At 50.3% G+C, this 22005-nt stretch overlaps 1 protein-coding gene across 3 annotated transcripts in view; it reads right to left on the bottom strand.

Annotated features, from left to right (window-relative positions):
- SNX29 (sorting nexin 29) overlaps nt 1-22005 on the bottom strand; it is a 482345-nt gene that overhangs the window by 401967 nt on the left and 58373 nt on the right. For 2 of the 3 annotated variants that reach the window (XM_019650893.1, XM_019650895.1), the window contains 6 exons: nt 19342-19522; nt 15668-15738; nt 14289-14537; nt 12223-12598; nt 6569-6687; nt 219-294 (listed from right to left, as the gene is read on the bottom strand). In XM_019650893.1, the coding sequence (XP_019506438.1) occupies nt 219-294; nt 6569-6687; nt 12223-12598; nt 14289-14537; nt 15668-15738; nt 19342-19522 (1072 nt within the window). The remainder of the gene's footprint in view (nt 1-218; nt 295-6568; nt 6688-12222; nt 12599-14288; nt 14538-15667; nt 15739-19341; nt 19523-22005) is intronic. The other variant, XM_019650896.1, reaches the window with a different exon arrangement.

Raw genomic sequence — 22005 nt, 5'->3', positions numbered from 1 at the left:
AATGATGGTGCCAACTTGGGCCAGTGAAGCTACGTCCTCCACAACTAGACTGAAGAACAAAACGACAGCAACTTGTCTGTTCCCCTTTCCGCAATTCCCTAGCACTGTTCCCATCCCCCCAACTCCCCAATAAAAATCTTTAAAAAAAAAAAGAGAGAATGAGATGCTGAGTTGTGACTAGGACAATTCAATCCCAAAGGCAGCCTGGTTTCACTCACCTGTATCGAGGTCCAGACTCCGGGAGAACGCGGTCCTCAGGTCCCGACCCGTTCTCCAGGCTTCCAAGGGGGGCATCTGTGCATAGACAGTGATCGCAGACAGAAAGTCAGGTCCCTGTTTTCATTTCATTCCCTCCAGGAGACAAGGACACCAGGCAGACATGGGCTCATCTGCTAAATCAGTTGACTTAGAAATTTTTTTCCTCCTTGGCACACTGGACTTTTACCTGCTACTCGCTTCGTTTTTTTCCAGCCACAATCTCAGACTTTACATCACAGTCACTGATAGAAGGCCCTATACTCTCACTTAACCTTTTTGACCTTGAGCCACCTAGAATTACCCAGGAAGTCCATATTCAGAGCCAACCTCAGCATCAGGGAATAATAAATAAGTCAGCTTTCTGTTTCACAAAACTGCTCCTGCCTGCAGTGGTGCAGGACGGACACGAGAGGGCAGCACAGTCCAATCGCTCAGTGTCTGCTCAGGTCAAAACAAAGTGACTGTGGTTTTTTTCTAAAAAGCCACTTGCCCTGCATTAAGTGGCATGTGGGAAAGGCCACAGATAATCTCTAGGAACAATAGGCAAGTGGCACTAAAGATTTCCATAAATGCATTAGCTGCTGTTCAAGTCTCTTTCCAGGAAAAACGGCAAATCTTAAGTCCCTTGGGCTAGATGGCGGCATGACAGCCAGTATCACCCAGAACATTTGCTCATTGGAGAAACTTCTGGCTGGTCAACGTCCACCACAGAAGCCAGGCCTGGACTGGGACAGGCACACAGAGATGGGAGGGAGCACATCCGGCTTCCCTGAGCCGTCCGTCACAGTCCGTCACAGCCTCCTCCGTGTCATTCCTTCTGTTGATGCTGGTTTTGTCCTGCTCAAGGCTCCCCAGCTCTTAAGGGGCTGAACTAAGGAAACTCTAAGGGGAGGGGGGGCCCCCAACAAGCTGTTCCACTCACTCCCGCCTCTTTGAAGAAGCTCTAAGGCTAAAGAACCAGTGTCTACCTGGCCTCCCCTTCCTCGCTCCCTAGCATGTGGTTAGTTTAAGGGTGCAGGCTCTGCCCCACTGCCTGGGTTCCAGCGCTGCTTCCCAACTTTAATTCAGCAAGTCACCAAGGCTCTTTGCATCTCGGTCTCCTCATCGATGAAAGGGGATGACACTGGTGCCTACCGTAATGCCGACCACGTAACAAAATTGTGACCCATGTAGAGCTCAGTAAGAGCACTCAGTGAGCAATGGCTAACGTCGACTCGCTCTGTAGCCGAGCCTGCCTACCCGGGCTCTCAACCTCCCAGTCAACTGGAACTGCTCTCAGATGTCCCCAAGGAACTCGGCCCTCGGTCCCCCTCCCCACCTTCCTGCAGCCCATGACAAGGCACTCCTGATTGGAGCTCTCCTTTCTCAGCCTCATAACACTACTCCTGAGGCCTCCTCCTCCACCCCTTCCTCTCTGGTTCCTGAGCGAAGGCGTCCCTGAATCATGACCCCGCAGCCTCTGTTCCCTTGACAAATCTCGGCTCCAGCTTTCACCTCTGTGAAGATGACAACTCTCAAGCCCCCCTCTCTGGCTAAGACCTGAATCGTGAATCCCGGTCCCACATTTCTAACTGTCTGCCAGTAAGCTCTATGGACGGCCTTCAGGACCCACAACTGCTCATGGCCTTCAAACCCACTCCTCTCCTGTCACCACGTCCCCCTGGCAGGAACCTCAGGAGAGCGTGGCACTCACCCTCCCTCCCACCACAGAGCCTCGTGGTGCCCAGGACCTGCCAGTTCCACCTACTTGTCGCCCATTCCTTGCTCACAAGCTGTTCCACTGCCACCCTAGTTCAAAGGCTCGAGGTCTTCCAGGGGTCTCCTGCAGTAGGTCCCTCAGTTGTGTCCCACCCTCTATAATCGGTCACACACAGCCGTCAGACCGAACTCCCTGAAGCAGAAGGGGACTCCAACATACACATGGAAACCCATGCGGAGTAAAGACCCACATCACCCACCAGCATCCCAGACGCAGCGCCTACTCGGCCGAAGTGGATTTCCCATCATAATACACGACCGCGACAGCTGACAGCTGTACTGAGGCACCAGGGCCACACAGCCATCACAGGGACACAGGCTGTTTCCCTCATCCTCCAGGCCGCCGCCCCCCCCCCCAGGCGAGTGCTGCTATTACCTTAATCTTACAGATAAGGAAATGGACCTCGAGGGTTTCAGTGACGTGTCCAAGACCACACAGCTGAAGCGCGAGGGTTTGCACCTGGGTCTGGCCAGCGGCAGAGCTGAGCCCTTGCCCACTTCAGAGCCTCTCATTCAGCTGATCCAAGATGCCTGCTTTTCCCTCGGGCCCTGTCTAGTCTTTTGTCCACATTGTGTCCCCAGTCAGGTATCATTTCTCCACTCCCACAGCATGCCCACGTCCCCATCTACCGCCTCTGTTCACTCACGCTCAGCAAAGACTTCCTGAGCCCCAGCTGTGGACCTGGCTCCGGCCAGGGTCAGGGTCAGGGTCACACTGGAATCGAGACACACACAGTCTTGCTCTCATGAGCAAGGCTAATGGAGCACGGGGGAGGTATTAACAAGGAACTACACAAACACACGATCACAAACTGAGGTCAGAGCAATGGAGACACGCGGGGTTGACAACCGCATGACACATGAGGCCTGGCCTGCCTGGGGACGGGGCAGGGTGTGGCATCAGGCCACGACCTCAGTAGAGGAAGGAAGACAGGAGGAGCATGAGGAGAGAGATGATGGTGGGCTCGGCGTGAGGAAGTAGGGGTGGCTGGGGACACCGAGCAAAAGGGAAACGGGAGGACCTGAGGCTGCTGGGGCGAGCTGGGGCCGGGGTGGCCACACGGAACTTTCTGGATTTTATCCCGCGTGAGGTTGAAGGGTTCGGAGCCCGGGAATGAGTCAATCTGACTGACGTACGTTCCAAAAAATCACTCTGGCTGCTAAAAGAAGAATGGATGGGGCGGGGGCAGGGGTGGAAGTGGAGAGCCCATTGAGATAAGGCTGAACAGGGTGGTGAAAGCATTCAGGGCACACACTCGACCGCTCTTACCTTTCTCCTTCACATCAGGTGATTCGATGGTGTCCCTGTCCCCTCCTTGCATGCAGAGCTCCAGGGGGGATTTGCCCTTGGATCCCCCAGAGCTTGGAATGGTGCTGACCCAGAGCAGGGTCATCCACTGAATGAGCAACAAAAACCACGCACACAACCCACGTACACGGGGGAGAAGCCACACGGCGCAGGCCCTGCGGCCGCCGCAAGCTTCGTGACAGTCCAACCAGTAAAATCAGTCCATGGAAGCCAAGCTCTGACATGAGCCCCCTCAGGTGAGAGCAGCACAACCACAGACCTCACTCTCAACAAGCAACTGGGAAGACCCCCCAACGGCAGGACGAGAAGATGAAGAACGTCAGACCTGGGGTGGGTAGGGGGGCTGGGGTTTCAAGGGAACGGCGGCCTCAGGACATTGCCCTGCACTTGCTAAACCCCACAGTGAAGGCAGGCCCCGCAGTGCGGGCAGGGGCAGTACCGGTTTCACACGTGCACTGTGTCACAGGTGCTTGGTTCACTCCCCTTCTTATTCTCAGTTGGAAAGGACGTGGGGGGCGCTCTCTCCCTTGCAGCCTCAAAGAGACGTTGGTAAAGGTGCTTTGCTCTCTTGCAGGTAATAGACATGCCTGGAGGAATGACTATATCCAATCCTCCATCTGCGTGTCTGGGCCTCGTGGGACCATCAGCAGGCATCTCCCCTCACCGAGCCCCTCCCTAACCCCAGCCATGCAGCCCAAAGCACCGCCCCCTGACCCACAGAGCCACCTCTTCCAAGATTCCAGAAAGATAATAATTCTGCGTTCAGGGCCCCTTCTCTGCTGCTTTCTCCCTCCCAAGATCTGGTCACCAAAACAGGCCAGGGAAGGGCCCCCCTGCAGGCAGGCTGGTCTCAGCACCACCTGGGCCACATGCCTCCCATGGAAACGGGGACTCAGGCCAGGAGGGACTTGATGCAGTTTGGCATTCTAATCAGGCAACAGATCTCCCCGCTCTGATTCTAGTGTCTTCATGCAGCCCTAAAATCATCTGCCTCACCAGGCAATGCTCCTACCCACGCGAGTTGGGCCCTCAGGCTGTCACCAGCTTCCAAGACTCCTGCCAGCTTTGTAACTGTAGTAAATAAAAAAGTTGGCAGCATCTCTGGAAGGGTAAACGAGATAAGCTGGAGCTCAGGTCCCATCAACAGTGACTGGGTGGAGCCTCTGGGTCTGTGAGGCCAACAGGCAGAGGTGGGACATTGGGAAAACTGATGGATGTCTTCTCTCCAGGACCTCGGAAGCTGCCAGAAGCTATTTCTCTGGAGACACTGGTCTACAGAAAGCCCAGAAAGGGTGGAAGAGTGGCAGGTTTTGTAAGACTAAACCCCAAGTAATTAGCAAATAGCATTTTGGAGCAGCCAGCCATCTTCCCTGAGCATCTGATGGTTACAGGAGCCCAGGTAAGAAATAAAAAAGCCACTAGAAATGAAACAGACTGTGCAGTGCACACGCCTAACAGCCCAGCGATACTTCACAACCCAACTGAACAATCCCTCCAGTGGATCACGACTTGGAAGCCACAAACAAAAACGTTAGAATGTGGTCCTGGACACACATTAGGACCACCTGCTCTCTGCAGCCCCCCCACCCCACCCCACCCCCGACTCCCACACCCCCCCGACATTCTGCTGCGTCTGCACTGCCACTGAATGGGCAGTGGACTCCGACCAAGGGCAGTCACTGAGCGGAAGGAGCTAAGTGCTGGCCTGGCTCAGACACGAGCAAGGCCCGCCGGACCGCCCTTCAGGATGTCAGCGGAGACCGAGAGAAGCGCGGGCTGGGACGGAAGGTCACAGGCTCAGACAATGACGTTGGCACCGCGGCCAAGTACAGGCCAAAGGGGAGGGGCTGAGGATGATGAGGGAGCAGAGATGGACCCGGAGAGAGAGGAGGCGGGGGCAGATCCCCATAAGGAAGTGTGGGGCGCACAGCAAGAAAGACGGCAGGACCTCGCCGGCAGAGAGTCCTCCCCGTCCCAAGTCCAGCTCCCACGCCCACCACAGAGGCTGCCCACAAAATGTCCTGTCACGTCGCCACTGCAGTGGGCAGTGAGCGTTCATGGGCCTTAGCGTGTGCCTGGCATCCTTTCCCACAGCAACTTAGGGAATGCTCGCCACAGATCTGAGAGGAAGGTGATATAATAATGCCCACCCCTTCCTCCCAGGCCGTGGTGAAGCGTGAATGAGTGAGTTTACAGCCGATCCTCTTACAGTCCTGCACTCAGTGTTGGCCATCACTGTCCCCGTCATGCACTTTCCTGAAGAGCACACTAGCCTGGCAGACATAAGTCACTCAGCCACGCACCCTCGTTTGCCTCCGTGCACAGGAGGAACACCCTGCTCAGAACAGTAGCCTGCCCCGGCCCCCCGCCACTTCCTAGAGCTGGTTCTAACCTGGCCTCCTCCCACCCCCGCCACCCCTGCTCTGGATGGCTGCCAGTCAACGGCCCCCGCCCACCTCTGCACCTGAGTTAGTTTGAGTGGATTTCTGCTCCCTGCCCAGCGACAAGAACAACAGTCTATCATCCGGTTCAGAATGTCAACAGTGGGCCCCCATCTCAGTTTCTTAAACCTGGCCCTGGGAAGATAAGAAGGACACTTATGGGGTTGAGAGACGGGGGGCAGGAGGAGACGGAGGCCTCGCTGACCCAGATGGCAGCCAAGCACTTCCCTGTGCCAGGCAGAGTCGGCTGCACTGCACACCCTCCCCTCTGGGCGAGCTGGGCTCATCCACGTGCCACCCGCACCCCACCCCCGTGCTCCCCGTGACCTGTTATAGCCAAAGAAGACAATAACAAACCACACACAGGTCTGCTGGGCAGCACAGAGCGGTCAGAACCACAGGCAGGTTCTAAGCAAGCTGCTCCCTGCTCCACAAGCACTTGGCTGCAAAGGGTGCCAGGGCCTTTAGAGCCCCAGGCTCTGTCACCTCCCTTCTCCTAATTGGCAAAAATACTGGTCACCACTTGTGGTCAGCTTATACATGACCAAGTTCTACAAATCACTGGCAAGAAAAGAAAAACAGGCCTGAGGGCGCTCTGGTGACTTGCCAACCCACTCTGCCCAAAACTTACTCAGGAGAGGGCACCTCAAAACAACCAGGTTCAGCAGGAAGTGACTCCTACTCTCAACAGGCCCCTCCTGCCCGGAGGCCCGTGCCAACTTGCTCTGCTCCTACTAGCAGAGGTGACCCAGACGCCCCTGCGGGCTCTCCGAGAGGGAAAAAGCAGTCAGGAAACACCCACCTGCAGGGCTGTAGGAGCCCACGCTGCTGACGGGAAACAGGACATCCGCATCACCGTGAAGCACCTGCAGCGGGGCCCAGCTGTGCCTCTGGGACAGGCAGGTGTTCCCGTCCAGTGACCTACAGCGAAAGAATACAGCTGTGTGACAGGGTGCAGGGCCCCCGAGGGCTCAGGTCCCCACAAGCCTCTCGGCTGGGCCTCTCACAAGTTCCTTCTTGGGGACTAACCAGGCTACCATGGGGCTGAGCACAGCAGGAGTCACAGAAGGGAGTCGGGGGGCATGGAGTCCGGAGCCAGACCGCTCGCATTTGTTCCTTCCACCAGTGTTTACTGAGCACCTACTATACGCCAGGCAGCGTGCAGTGCAGACCTCGTGTGCTGGCCGAGGAGCCAGCACCTGGTGTTCATCCTGCCCTCGTGGCGCTTACAGTCTAGTGGGGGGCACAGACATAAATCAAATAATCCCCCCAGAAGGTGTACAACGGCAGCTCGGATTCGCGGAGCTGGTCAGGGAGGTCGTGGAAGCCGCCATGGAAGAAGGGAGGTTTGAGGTGAGAGGTGAAGGGAGCGCAAGAGTTACCTGAGTGAAGAGGAAGGACAAAGAGGGGGACTGGACGGGAGGGGACAGCATGTGCAAAGTGCTGCAGCGGGGGGAAGCACGGTCTATTCCAGGTTCCGAAACGAGGGCAGCCCCGTGACCTAGGGCTGTGTCATTTCACCTTGCTGGTTCTCAAACCCTCCTGGGTGACAGGGCAGCATCAGACCAGATCACATCTGGGTCCCTTCCAAGAAAGCAGGTCAGCTCAAATATTAACCAGGTTCATATGATCTGTTATACTGTCACTTTCTCCACAAAGGACACACTAACCTGTACGATCTTTATAATGATGGCTGATTCAGCTAAATTAGTTTGACACAGTATTTGCACACTGGAGCATATGCCTCTTGGCAACTGGGAAACATTAATAAACACCAGGATACATTTGTGCATTTAAAGTCTATAAAATCGCTTTGTAAGTTGATTGTAAAGACCAGAGCAGATCATAATCACACCTCCCTAACAGAGGAAGGGAGGGGGAGGAGGAAAAAGGGGAAAGGGAGCAGGAGGGACAGAGAGAGGGGAGGGAAGGTGGAAGGGGCAAAACAAAGAAAGAAGGGAGGGAGAGAGGAGAAACAAAAATCTCAGAGATAGAGTTTTCCTTTCCTTTAGAGCAGGGGTCAACAAACTTTTCTGTAAAGGACCAGATAGCAAATATTTTAGGCTTTGTGGCCATACAGATCCTTTTTTATTAACAACCCTTTAAAATGTAACAACCATTCTTAGCTTGGGGGTGGATGTGACCCGCAGGCGTAGTTGGGCACCTCCTCTCTCAGAGCCCATCATGTAGAGATTCTGCTTTCAGCCTCTCTAGCTTTTAGTCATACACTTGGCACTGAGCAACTTTCCAGAATTTTAGGAAATGTTATCATCTAACCCTACAGGTAACACACACGACGAGACCCTCAGATGGCAAACTGGGGCGCAAAAGAGGAAGCCCCATTCTTAGATGAACCTGGCTACACCCTCTAGAATTTGCACAGACTCCCCTTCCCGAGGCTCCGATCCAGCAGCTGATGACCAAGGGGATCTCCGGATGCGCTCAGGAGACGGCAGCAAAACCACCAGTCCTCTCCCCGCCATTGCACTGGCTCCAGATGGGTGGATGATCTGCCCCAATTTCTGAGGGGAAATCCTGCCACTTTCCAGCAATACACGCAGAACGCAAGGTGAAGCCAGGCCCCGGCAGCTGGGGTTTGGAGCCCAAGTAAAAGTGGCCAAGAGCCACCACCTCAAAAATGACTTACACCAACGTGATTCCTGAGGCAGAGGCCAATTCAGAACATGATGCCACCACTGGCTTAAAAACATTCATTAGAAAAATAAGACATTTACTGGAAGACCTAGAAAATGCCAAAAAGAGGAGGAAAAATTACACCCAACGCCACATGACCCAAAACACACTGAGTCAGGCACTATTTCTTATCTTTTTTTCTTTCTATCTACACACACTGATATCACAATGATACTCCACGCAGGATCTTATATTTGGCTTTTTCATTCACTATTCATTTACAAGCTTGTCTTCATACTTGAAGAGAGCTTGGACACTCTTAAACTCATTTAAAAGGTTGAAGATCCTAAATGTTAAGGTGCTAAGGTTTAAACCCCGCAATACTCTGCTGCTAGCTGTCCTCTGTGGCTGCACATGGAGCTCCATCCAGCGTTTTGCTGCTCTAAAGGACTTCGGTACCCGGATGCAGCAACCTTTTTCCTGAGACTCTGCCCTCAGGGAAGATCCCTAGAGATTCCCCAGCAGTGGAATTGCTAAATCGAGTGAGATAGACATTTTTAGGGTTCCTGGCATTGTATCAAATCATTTCCCGGAGGGCTGTCAACACTACCAGCTATCTGTGCGCCTGTGCACCCCTGTGCGCCTACTGTGTGCCTGGGAGACACCCAGTCTGAGGACATACTGAGAGCAAGCTGCTCCCGGGGCACTAACCCAGGGTTCCCTGTTTGTGCAGCTCTCACTTTACACCTTGACAAATACGATGCGCATACCATGGTACCTGGTTTCACTTTGCATCTGCTTCTTTGCTAGGGAGGCACAACATTTCCCCTGCGTTTGTAATTCTTTTCAAATTATGTTTTCGCCCCACTTTCCTATTGGTGTCACAGGACACATAAGAAGTGATAGAAAAACTCCTTTTGATAAGAAAGATATTATCCTCTTTTAAGGAAAGAGACAAAAAGCGAAGCCAACACTTATAAGTACTGAGGCAGGAGAGACACGACTTTCCTGTCATCATAGAAGTGGTTTACTTGCTAGCAAACAGGCATAAAAACCCAACTCTGGGCCAACAGAGCACCTGAGGCCATCAGAGCACTGGCTTTGCCAGAGGCTCCCGCCGTCCGCCTGCTCCTCCTGGCCTGGCCGCGTCCCCCTCACACACCTCGCTGCTGTTAAAATCGCTCAAGCTTTGGCCCCTTCAGGCTCTGAGACCCTTCACATGAACATTAGCTTAGAATCAAAAGCAAAGTATTACTTGGTAGGCCACCTCATCATTCCTCTGTTCATTCCCCAAGAGGCTCTGCGGAAGCTTCGCTCAAGACCCCCCTTTACGCCAGGTGAGGCTATCCGTCATCTGCAGGAGGCTGATGGCCTCGAAGGGCCCGGCCTCTGTGAAGGTCACCCTGCACTGTTTGGTGGTTTGCACATCACAATGCAGGCAGCTACCCTGGCTGGCAAGCTGACCTCCCCTCAATGGCACCAGTCTAGAAGGAGGAGAAATGGCTGTGTGAGGCACCCCCCCAAAAAAAACCCACAAAGTGAATCAACCCAGAGTTGCACTCACCTACACAGACACAGAATGCAAGTGGCATTTCCTAAAAGGCCCAGATTAAGAACAAAAGGCAGATGTGATGGTTCATTTTCAGGGTCAACTTGGCTAAACCACAGTAGCCAGATATATGAATGAGAAGTCCCTGGGGAGGTATTTTTTAGATATGATTAACATTCAAACCAGTAGACCTTGAGCAAAGCAGGTTACCCTCCATATTTAGGTGGGCCTCATCCAATCAGTTGAAGGCCTTAATGGAAAAAGACTGATGTTCCCCAAAGAAGAAGAAATTCTGCCAGCAGACTGCTTAGGATTCGCACTGCAACTCTTCCCTGGGTCTCCAGCCTGCAGCCTACTCTGCAGATTCTGGACTTCCCAAGCTTCCACAATCATGTGAGCCAATTCCTTAAAATAAATCTAGATAGATAGATCAATCGATCAATTGATCGATTGACTGATAGATAGACAGACACACATCCTATTGGTTATGTTTCTCTGGAGAACCCTGACTAACACAGCACGTCACAAGACCTGGGTCCCAGAAACAAAAAAAAGTCACAGCCTGTGAGCAAAAACAATGTTACAGGGAAGCTACCCTCACAAATACTTCGGGAGAAGAAAAAAGTCTCATGCATGACAATGTTCATTTCAGGATGGCTGACAACAAAAAAGCAAAAACAATCAAAAATGCCAACAACCTAAATGCTCAACAATGGGGGAGCCTTTAGCAAATCATGACTTATCGATCAACCAATCGATAGTGATAGCTATGTAGAAACAAGGAAAACATCTGACAGTGGGAGCTTTGGAGTACAGCATAACCTGGCCTGCACCCCAGCTTTGCCCATCGCTTTGACAAATCTCAACTCTCTATGGAATCCCATTCTTTCCTGTTGTGTGGGGGGTGATCCCCACTAGCCTAAAGATTAGGAGAAGGTACACAGCTTGCAGCATCAGGTATATCACTGATGATCAAGGTAATGCTACTAATATGGGTATCCACGTGAATGAGGACCAGGGGAAAAAAAACAAAAACAAAAACAGGCATGGTCTCCTGAGAAATAATTAAAAGAACTCCTATTAAAACAACGTGAAAATGAAAAGCTTAGGGCTAGGGACACACCGTACCCCTCACTCACACTATGCAATCTCCATACCTTCACTGTATACTCTCCTGGGCGGGGTCTGACATCACCCATGATTAGGATGGCAATGGTGTACCAGAAAGGCCGGGCAAAGAGGTAACTAGTTTATTTGACATGAAGACTAAAACCAAGCTTGGGAATTATTACAAGAGAAGCATGACAGCAGCAGCTGACCTCTGCTGTCTTTCATGATGTGCCAGCACCCGTGCCAACAGGCCCACACACAGTATCCCATTAACTCGACAACAACCCTACAAAGCAGGTACTGTTTTGCTCCCAGGGCCCAGATGAGGCCTGAGGCTGTGGGAGGTGAGGTGACTTGTCTAGCCTAGTCCAGCCTAAGCCATGGAACTAGTGAATGAGAACCCACGTTGCCTTGATTCCAAGATCCAAGCTCTTAACTATGGTGTTTCCCCAAAAATAAGACCTAGCCAGAGAAGAAGCCCTAGCATGATTCCTCCAGGATATGGAGGGCACGCACCCCTCACATGAGGGTTTTATGACCTATTTCAGGGAGAAGGGTGACTTTTCCACAAACTCCTTCAGCTCAAACTATTCAGTATGCCAAGGTGCCACGTTTTGGCACCTACAATCAGGCTGCGGCTTATTTTCTGGCTGGGTCTTGTTTTCGGGAACACGGTATGCTTTCCTGCTTCGTGCCTTCATGTGCGTCAAGCCCCTCCCTCAGGTATAAGTCTATAGCAACTCCAGTGGGCAAGCAGCAAATGCCGGCCAATGACTGCTGTGCACACCCCTGCAGACACACACAGAAGTCACCAGCCCACGGCTGTCCTCTAACCCGGCCTTTCTCCTGAGCGTCCTAATGCTAGTGGCGAGATAAGCCATGGGAGGAAAGGCCAGGAAACGAAAACAAAAGACGTGTACATAAAGCAAAAATGTCCAGACACACACCTCGACCCTAATTCTGTAATAAGCACCTTCAACTATGCTCCCTTCCTCTCTCTCAGTTCTCAGCACGTTATAACGCTCCTCCCCCCTAAATCAAGATCTGAAAAACGAACGATGCCCTAAACAAACGTAAAGCTTGCACCTTTATTTCACCCAACACTGCGGAAAGCGGGAGCAGGTAACGTACCGCCCTTCGTTAAAAGCCCAAGTGGAACTTACTTCTCAGGTGACTCCGTGGGGCCTGGGTGCTTCCTTCCCGCCGTGTTCCCGTACACGTCATCCCCGTTTTCATCCACATCGTCATCGTCAATGCTCTTCACATCCAGCTTCTGGTACCCAAACTCCCCGTTCAAAGACAGAGAATCAATTTTCCATGAGTTGCTGCTCTGACTTCCATTGGAATTTGGCCCAAAGGAGCTTTCAAAGGCCGACAAGATATTGACCGAGGAGCGGTCGGAGTTCTCCTCTGAGCTCTCCCCGGCCCCAGGTATCTTTCTAAAAACATCACCAGAGTTCTGCTCATCTTCCTCGTCGTCAAATGAGATGATGTTGGTCACCTTCTTTTTCTTCTTCCGCTCCTTTTTACATTTGGCATCTGGCAAAAGAGAAGACGCGGCGTAAGAAAAAGTAGACAAGATAAAGGGATGACCTTGACTCCAGTTAAGCGACTTCTACGGCTCTACTGAAAAATAAATTGTAAGATAAACTCAGGTATTTTTTTAAATCCTTGGGGAAAACATCTGTTTAAAGGAGATTGAGCAAAATAGATGTGGGCCTCTACTTATTTAAACAAGTTTTGGATATGTCTCCTCAGGCAAGGGGAAAAAAGAAAAAATAAACAAATGAAACTATAGTAAATTAAAAGGTTCTGGGGCAGCAAAGGAAGCCATCCACAAAATGAAAAGACAGCCTACTGAATAGGAGAAGATATTCACCAATGATCCATCCAGTAAGGGGTTAACATCCAAAATATGTAAACAACTCATACAACTTAACACCAAATAAACAATCTGATTAAAAAATGGGCAGAGGACCTGAAGAGGCATTTCTCCAAAGAGGACGTACAGATGGCCAACAGATATGAAAAGACGTCATAAAAATGGTCATGACAACAGTATGGTGGTTACCAGAGAGAAACGGGGGTGGAAGGAGGGTGAAGAGGGTACAGGGTGGTCAAATATATGGTGACAGAAGACTAGACTTTGGGTCGTGAGCACACAATGCAACATACAGATGAGGTATTATAGAACACCTGTACACTTGAAACTTATATAATAAATGTTACCCCAAAAAATTTAATTGAAACAAAATAATCATAGGGATGTAAAGTACAGCAATAGGAAATACAAGTATAGTCAACAGTACTGTCATAACTATGTATGGTATCAGATGGGTACTAGATTTACCAGGGTGATGACTTCATAAGTTATATAAATGTCTAGTCGCTATTTTTTTTTGTATACCTGAAACTAATATGATATTGAATGTCAACTGTAATTGAAAAATACATTTAAAAAATAAATAATAGTTTTTTAAACTACACTACAGAGCATACGGTAAAATTCTGCCTTCTAAGCAGTCCTTCTTTGATTTACAGGATGTTATCATTCTTGAAATGATTTCATTGCTTCATTTTGGAAAAAACTCTCCTGGTTGGTAGATGAGACCAAGAAAACCAGTTTGAGATGGTAGTCAATGGTTCGATGGCACATTCCGGATGTCCCAGAAGGCTCAAGGCGTATTATAAACGTGTCACAAAATTAATCTTCATTCATCCATCCATCCATCCCTTCCCCTGGCTTGCACTTACAAGTCCTCTCCCCAACAAACAAGCCCAATAGTGTACGCTCTCCACACACCCTATTTATCAGAAGGTAGTTAATTACTTGTATATGTGTCACTAAACTCCTACTCCATTCCAAAGGAGACGGAAGGCTAAGTGCTGGTGATCTGTCTTCCTTGGCTCACTCACTGCCTAGCACACAGGATGCATTCAGTGAACAAATGAATGAATGGACAAAGGAATAAATGAGTGAAGATCAAACTCCTCTGGCTTCACGTGGCTATCATACCCTCCTTTGCTCTGGCCTGTTTGCTCTTTTTCCCTATCATCTTCCCATCGAGGTAAGGCTCTCAGATCACTTCCGGAGTGAATAAGGGTAAGAAAAATAAACACAAACGTGAACTGAACATGCAAGTGCATCAGATTTCATCCCCCTCGGCACTTTTCGTCCTTTTACCCTACGACGTGCTCGGCTCTACCTGGGGCGCCTGTCCCCACTCACCGACGCTGCCGTGCTTGGACACGACGGGCAGGGGGTCGCTCTCCTGCTCAGGTCTGATGAGGATGGAGACCGCCGAGGACGCCGTGATCTCCCTGAACAGGCTGCTCACTCCTTGCGTGGACTCCTTCAGCAGTGAGGTCACGTTCTGCGTGGACTCCTTCAAGAGGTCCGAGACGGTGGGAGCATACTTACTCTGCCCGTTTAAGTCCTTGTTGTCGATGTTGATTGCAAAGAGGATGGAGTTCAGCCCTGCCCCCAAAAGAGAGGGGTCTGGAGTGTGTGCTGCTTGAACAGTCACACCCCCAATGCGACGGACAAGGCGCAGACATCACAGCACACAGGCCGGTGCGCACTGGTCTTAAACGCTGAGGAAGCCTCCCGTAACTGGGGGTCGGCAGACACCAGCAACCACAGGGGCCGAGTCTTTACAAATTCCCTTGCTATCTGTCAGGAGGGAGGTGGAGGAGTAAACTCTGGGGTCAGACTGCCTGGGTTGGATCCCAGCACGGCCACTTACGAGCTCTGGGACCTTGGTCATGCCATTTACAACCTCTCTGAGCTTCAGTTTCCTCATCTGTAAAATGGGGACACCGTGTCCCCATTTAATACTTTCCCAGGGTAAGTATTAAACACACTCACTAAGCAAACAATCCCAAAATGCACAGCAGTGTCATTATCGTTATTACGTTAGGCAAAAACGTGCACTGGTATCCTAGGGCTGACAGAGGGAGTCATGGCTGAGCCTGGCCCTGCCTCGTCAATCAACTAGACTAACGTAGCTCTCGGTATGTAGGACTCAGCACACACTTTCAGGAAAGGAAAAAAAAAAAAGGAGGCAACAAGCAACCTGGAAGAAAGAAGCAAGTGGCCCACTTCTGTCTCACCCTTTGAGTGAGAGTCAAATGACAAACAACTGAACAATTCACCAACTAACAGCATTCCAAGGCTTCGCGCTGACAAATGGTGTACATCTGATTCTCTCCCAGCCCCGTAAAGGGGACTGCAATGCTATCAGGGTTCCCACCTCGCAGAGGAGGAAAGTAGGAATCACAGCGCTCACTAGATCTGCCCCAGGTCACCAGCCAGGAAGGCGCAGAGCTAGGCCTCACCTCCGGCTCCCTGGGTCTTTATATTCCACCTGCAAAGCCACAGCCAAACCCCCTCAAGCCCATGCTTTCCCTGCCAGAGTATCAAATTCTAGATAAATGGGCTCAATGCTCAATGCCACTCAAGGAAGGACAGTGGCAAGTGACTCATAAAGTCAGTGAGGGACAGGGAAAATCATAGCATCCCTTGGAGTTATACATTCTCTCCCAAGCATTCTCCTCCGCTCAGCAGGCTCCACAGGGCCCATCACCCCTGGCCCTGACCAGACTTACCAGCTGCCATGGTAGGAAGCATGCTAGACCTTTCTTCATCCATCACAAAAGACCAGTCTTCATAAAAAGTGCTGCAAATTCAAAGAGAAAGGGAAACGGCTCTGAATAGTGGTTTTCTGCGTCCGTTAGCCAGACAATTCCATTACGTGGCTTCCTGGAAAATCCGTGCCTGGTTATCCCAGAGTGGATATAGGAGGCCTCTGTGGAGCTGAAGCTGCTGTTATAATGGAAGGACTGACTGCACATATCTTACGACTTCCTCATTGGTCCCCTGACATCTTTAGAGTCGCCTAAGCTTGAAAGTACTGAAATAGGCACGAGATGTAAATGTGGTGTTTATGAAGCAGCAAAGCAGAAACGGACAGAGGGGTGACTTCCATTTAGGCAAAGTCTCCAAGAGGCAGGCAGGAATCCAAACTGGCCCACAGGACCCTTCTGACTGAGCTAACACAAGAAGAGAGCATTTCAGCAATTACAGAGCTCCATGGCTCCATCAGCCGGGGCATTTGTAAAGAATACCTGCTTGGGCTGCAGACCCAAAAGCCCACTTTATCCTGGGAAGGGCTAGAAAGCTAAAAAGGCCCCACACATATAAACAGCAGTTGGGGGCAGGGGGGGCAGAGAGGCCTACAGGGTCTATCCAAGTTCAAGTGCCGATAAATGGTACAGCCAGGAGTCAAAAGCCAGTCTCCTGGTCCAAGTCCCAGGCTAAACAGTAATTCAGCCCCCTGCTAAACAGTAACAAGCAAATATCCTCAGCCCCCTGACTGCCCCACCAGGTCAGAGAACTCTAAATTAATGGAGCCAAAGTTCAATGTCACTAAAGCACAGTCCGCGATGAGTGACCTATAGTTCGGCCCAGAGACTGCACACATTAGCTGCTGAAGTGACTGAAAACAACGAACAGAAAGAGAAATGAGACGCATCTTTTTCAATACACCTACCCAGCAGAATGTCAGTGGAAGCACAAACCACATGTTCAGGCTGGCCTGGCAACTGTCCCTCTGAGTCCCCAAATTGTGATTCTTTAAAAATCTGAGCCAGTTTTCATGCATTTAAATGTATCTATTTTTCCCACATGGAGATCGATAAGTGGTTAGTGATTCAGGTAAGTTCAACTGTGATTCTTAACAGCAGGATTCACTTCAACTCCTCGTATTAAATTCAACTTTGATGTTGAGTGTACAACTCGGAACTACTTACAAATGATCTGCTGGAAAGAACGTAATGAAAATTCACTATAAGGAGCCTAAGTATGTTCTCCTTAACTAACGCTGGTTAATGCTCAGGAAGCACAGACAGACATTGGCAGCCTCCCGACTCTAAAGAGCACACAGGTGCAGCCAGCCCCAGTCATCCAGGACCCCGTCGCTCCCATTTCAGACCCACGGAGTCTGAGCACACAACTGAACAAAGCACCACAGGCTACATCAATGCGAGAGTTTGAAGGGTATTTGTAAGAGACCTACCGCGTGATCCCAGGACACATAACAAATGACTGGTAGAGAGGTGACCACAAGGGCCGGCACAAAACAGAACAGGAAAGTTGAGCCAAGGAACGCACAGCAAGATATGAAATCACAGGACTGTATCATGGCACTGATGAAATCCTAGATCATTGAATTGAATGAAAATTCACTGCTGAGGATCTGGGCCCTGCTGATGTGGAAGTTATTCAAGGGACCGGGGCAGCACTGGTCACTGTCCCTCTGTATCATCAGGTGACACAAAACTACGTGTCTGGTCCACCATTCACAGAGGGAAAATTAAAGCCAAAGAGAGACAGAGAGAGAGGGACCGAGACATCATAAACATCATGAATACAGGAAAAACGGCAGGATTGTCGTTTCTGAAGGGAACGTGGCTAATTACTATCGCTGAGGCACATGTAGTGCCCTCCCCCCATCGCTGTGGCAGAACTATACCTCCCCACCTGCTGGGCCTGCCTGTGGCCGTGTGACTTGCTGGCCAATGAAATGTGAAAGGAGATTAAGTATTACTTCCGGCAGGAGCTTTAAGAGCCAGTGCTTAATTCAACCGAAGCATTCCATCTCTATCTCCATGGAGATAGAGCCTCCATCTGCCTGGGTCCCTGAGATGAGAACCCTACTCACCCACGATAGACATGAAACAGGGGGAAGAAATACACTTGGCTGTCTCGAGACACTGAAGGTTTCATGATGTGTGTTATGGAGGCATAACCTGGCCAATACTACCCGACAGAGTGAACTTAATGGCTTTGATCAAGATAAAAAGAAAGCAGGGGCCGGCTGAGTGACGCGTTGGTTAAGAGCTGGCTTGGGACGCCAGCTCTGAGCAGCAGGGCCCCGGTTCGGATCCCACATGAGGGCCAGCGATGCTGCGCCCTCTACAGCTAAGATGGTGAACAACAGCTCAACCTGGAGCTGGGCTGCCATGAATCGCCAGCAACAACATAGGCTGCAGCCCCTGCTGCAGTGGGCTGCCATGAGCTACCACGTGTTGCTGGCAGCCAGCGTAAGCAGCTGGCAGCCGGTGTGAGCTGTGAGTGGCTGTCCAGAAGCCAGCGACCGATCTGCCTCACCCAGGAAGAGTGCAATGGTAGTACCAACATGGGCCAGTGAAGCGACATCCTCCATAACTAGACTGAAGAACAAAATGTCAGCAACTTGTCTATTCCCCTTCCCCCGATTCCCCAGCTCTGTTCCCCTCCCCCAATTCCCCAATAAAATCTTTAAAAAGAAAAAAAGAAAGCATAACAAAATGGGGAGTTGTTTCTTTTTAAAAAAAAAAGATTTTTTTATTGGGGAATTGGGGGAAGGGAAACAGACAAGTTGCTGTCCTTTTGTTCTTCAGTCTAGTTGTGGAGGACGTTGCTTCACTGGCCCAAGTTGGCACCATCATTGCACTCTTCTTGGGTAAGGCAGATCAGTCGCCGGCTTCTGGATGGCCGCTCACGGTGGCTGCTGGCCTCTCACGGTGGCTGCTGACTGCACACGGTAGCCCATGGCAACCCACTGCCACAGGGGCTGCAGCCTACGCCGTCGCCGGCGACTCACAGCAGGCCAGCTCCAGGTTGAGCTGTTGTTCAGCATCTTAGCTGTGGAGGGCAGTGTCACTGGCCTCATATGTGGGATCCGAACAGGGGCCCTCTGGCGTCCCAAGCCAGCTCTTAACCAACACGCCACTCGGCCCGCCCGGGAGTTGTTTCTTAATACAAACTTAAAACTTCCATATGCTTTCAGTTAGTCTGATATTAACCTCAGAAAAAGAGAGAAAGAGTTGTATAGAGCCCAGCACACCAGGAAAAACAAAACATGAAACTGGGTACTAAACACCCAACATCTAAACAGAAAGAAATTGTGAATCTGACAGAAGCTCAAATTAAAGCTCCATGAAGCAAAGAGCAGGCTGCGTCCCGCCAATAGCTCTCTCCGCACCCCCAGCCCTAATACTAATAAGCATTTATTGAGTGCTTGCTGTATGCAGGTGTCACACTGAGCCCTTCACAGGCCTTCTCTCACTTATTCTCCGAACCAACTGCCCCCCGCAGCACAGCGGCACAAGAGGGGAACCCAGGTGCCCTAGATGGCGGGACTGGGCTGCCCATCCAGGCTTCTGACTCCGATTCGGTGATGGTAGCCGCTGGCCCACAGCCCCGCCCACACCCTGTCCGGGGACCCACAGGCTGGTACCTGAGCCTGCCACGGTCTGCCAGCAGCATGTGCAGGTAGCGCTCCAGCGAGTGCTCGTTGAGGGCGCAGCGCAGCCAGGCGCGGCCGCGGCCCACGTCCGAGGCGATGTGACGCAGGGAGCAGAAGCGCTGCAGCTCGTGCTTGTTGAGGACTTCCTTCACGTAGAACCAGAAGACGGGCTCTGCGGAGGCAGCGGGACAGGTATCACGTTCAGAGTACGGTTCCCTGAGCATCTTGGAGGATGGTACGAGAGTTACTGCCCCCGCAGGGAAAAGGAAGACACTGAAGAACATACCGGAAATAGACATGACCCCCCGAATCTACCATCCAGAGGCGGCCACTGTTAACATGTTCAAGTATTTCCTTCCAGTCTTTTTTCCTGTACTTTTCTTTCTTATACGGAATTGACATCTGTGATAGGCTGGATTATAACCCCCAAGATAACCATGTCTTAGTCCCTGCAACCTGTGAATTTTAGCTTCTGTGGCAAAAAGGACTTTGCAGATGTGATTCAATTAAGGATCTTGGGAGGAAGAGATGATTCTGGGTAGTCTCTGGGGCTCCAGCTTAATCACAGGTACCTGTACAAGAGGGAGGCAAAGGGGGGTTGGACATAGAAGAGGAGGGGATGACGTGACCAGGGCAGCAGAGGCTAGAACGGCCACAGCCAAGGAATGCCAAAAGCCACCAGAAGCCGGGAGAGACAAGCACAGATTCTGCTCTGAGCCTCCAGAAGGAACCAGCCCTGCTGCCATCGTGACTTTAGCCTAGCAGACTGAACTTTGGACTTCTGCCTTCCATACTGTAAGGAAATTAATTTGTTTTAAGCCACCAAGTTGGTTGTAATTTGTTACAGCAGTCATAAGAAACTAATACACTATCATACTGTCTGTTTTGTGTATATGAGGTATGATCAAAAACTACGGTGAAGGCTGCTGCCGAGTGTCATCCAATGGAAAGGCAGGGATCTTTAATATGGGAAGTGGTGCATCAAACCTTAGTGACAGTGTGTGACAAGTTTCAACGTGTTCGGTGCAGTAAGTCGGGTGTGAGCTGCAGTTGAGAGAAAGTGTGCTTTAAATTGTGCCGTACGTAAATCATGGATCACGAACAACATATTAACATGAAATGGCAAACAGTTTCATCCTCCAGCATAACAATGCTCCGTGTCACACATCGCTTCTGGTACAGCAATTTCTGTCAAATAAAAACATTACGGTGTGTCCTCATCCCCCTTATTCACCGGATCTGGCACCGTGCAACTTCTGGCTCTTCCCCAAAGTCAAAATGACCATGAAAGGCAGACATTTTGAATCGATTCAGGACATTGAGGCAGCCACAACAGCGCAACTAAAGACACTCACAAAAGAGGACTTCCAGAACTGCTTCAGAAAGTGGTAAGAACGATGGGATAAGTGTGTTTTAAGTGAGGGAGGGTCTGTTGAGGGGGATTAATGGCAATGTGTCTTTTACTGTAATAAGTTTTTTTAAATTGAAACATTCCTGTATTTTTTATACTTCATATACATGTGTATATATCTTTTCATACATATATATATAAATATATATGTACACACACATATGTATAATTTTGTACCCTGGTTTGTTTCTTTTCTTGTCTAAATCATAAACGTTTTCCTGCAACATTTAAACACTTTTGGAAACATGATTTTTGATGGCTTCCCACTTAAACATAATTTAACTATTTCTCTACTGCTGGGAACATGATATATGGCCAATTTTCCCTACATACTGCTTTGCACATCCTTGTACATAATTAATTGTCCTCATTTGTAGTTCCTTAGGAGAGATTTCCACAGATTTGAGAATAGGAACAGATTTAAAGCTTTAAGGGAAAGCTGAGAAAGTTTGTTTTTACCCATAAAACAGTCATTTTATCTCCTCACATCCTGCCTTTTTTATCCACATCCGTACAGATCTTTTTCATATTTGTAATTCTAGTGTCTACATAATTTTGTGATCAATTTTCTGGACTTAACACTGGCTCATCCACACCTTTTCATGCCACCAATGATAGTAACAGTAACAATGGTAAGAGCTGACATTATTTATAATAACTACAAACCAGCCACTGCACTAAACACTGACCTCAGTCCTCACAATGGCCAAGGCCGCCTCCATGTCCGGGACAAGGTCCGAGGCCTGCACAAGGGGAGAACCTCACCCAGTGATACGCATTCAGGAAGCGCTACAGCAGAATGGGGCCTAGAGCTGTCTACCTGCAAACCACAAAGTCACATGGTCTTGTGAAGTGAGCGGGCATCTGCCTTCTTTCAAATGATCATGTATGTTCACAACTGCTTAATATCCCAAAGGAAAACGTGCTGAGAATGCTGCCATACAGGATTCTCATCCAGGAGCTAACCAGGCTCCTAGGCCCCTCTGAGAATGTGACCCTCCAGAGGATGCACATACACACATCTCCATAACTGGATACCAGGTCAACAAGTTCACTGTAACGTTTCAGCCCAGCTAGCCTTGACTACATTCTAACTGGGCGTCATGAACTGGGCAAGACTACGGGCTACTAGGCAGAGACAAGAAGGACTTATCCCTTCCAAGACTCCAGTCTAGCGGGCAGCACAGCAGGTGAAGAAATCATTCAATGGAATGACCCCAGGCAGGTCACTCAACCATGCTAAG

This window comes from Hipposideros armiger, unplaced genomic scaffold (genome assembly GCF_001890085.2).
Source record: "Hipposideros armiger isolate ML-2016 unplaced genomic scaffold, ASM189008v1 scaffold_149, whole genome shotgun sequence".
Lineage (NCBI taxonomy): Eukaryota > Metazoa > Chordata > Mammalia > Chiroptera > Hipposideridae > Hipposideros > Hipposideros armiger.
This window is presented reverse-complemented; position numbering and strand designations above follow the sequence as displayed.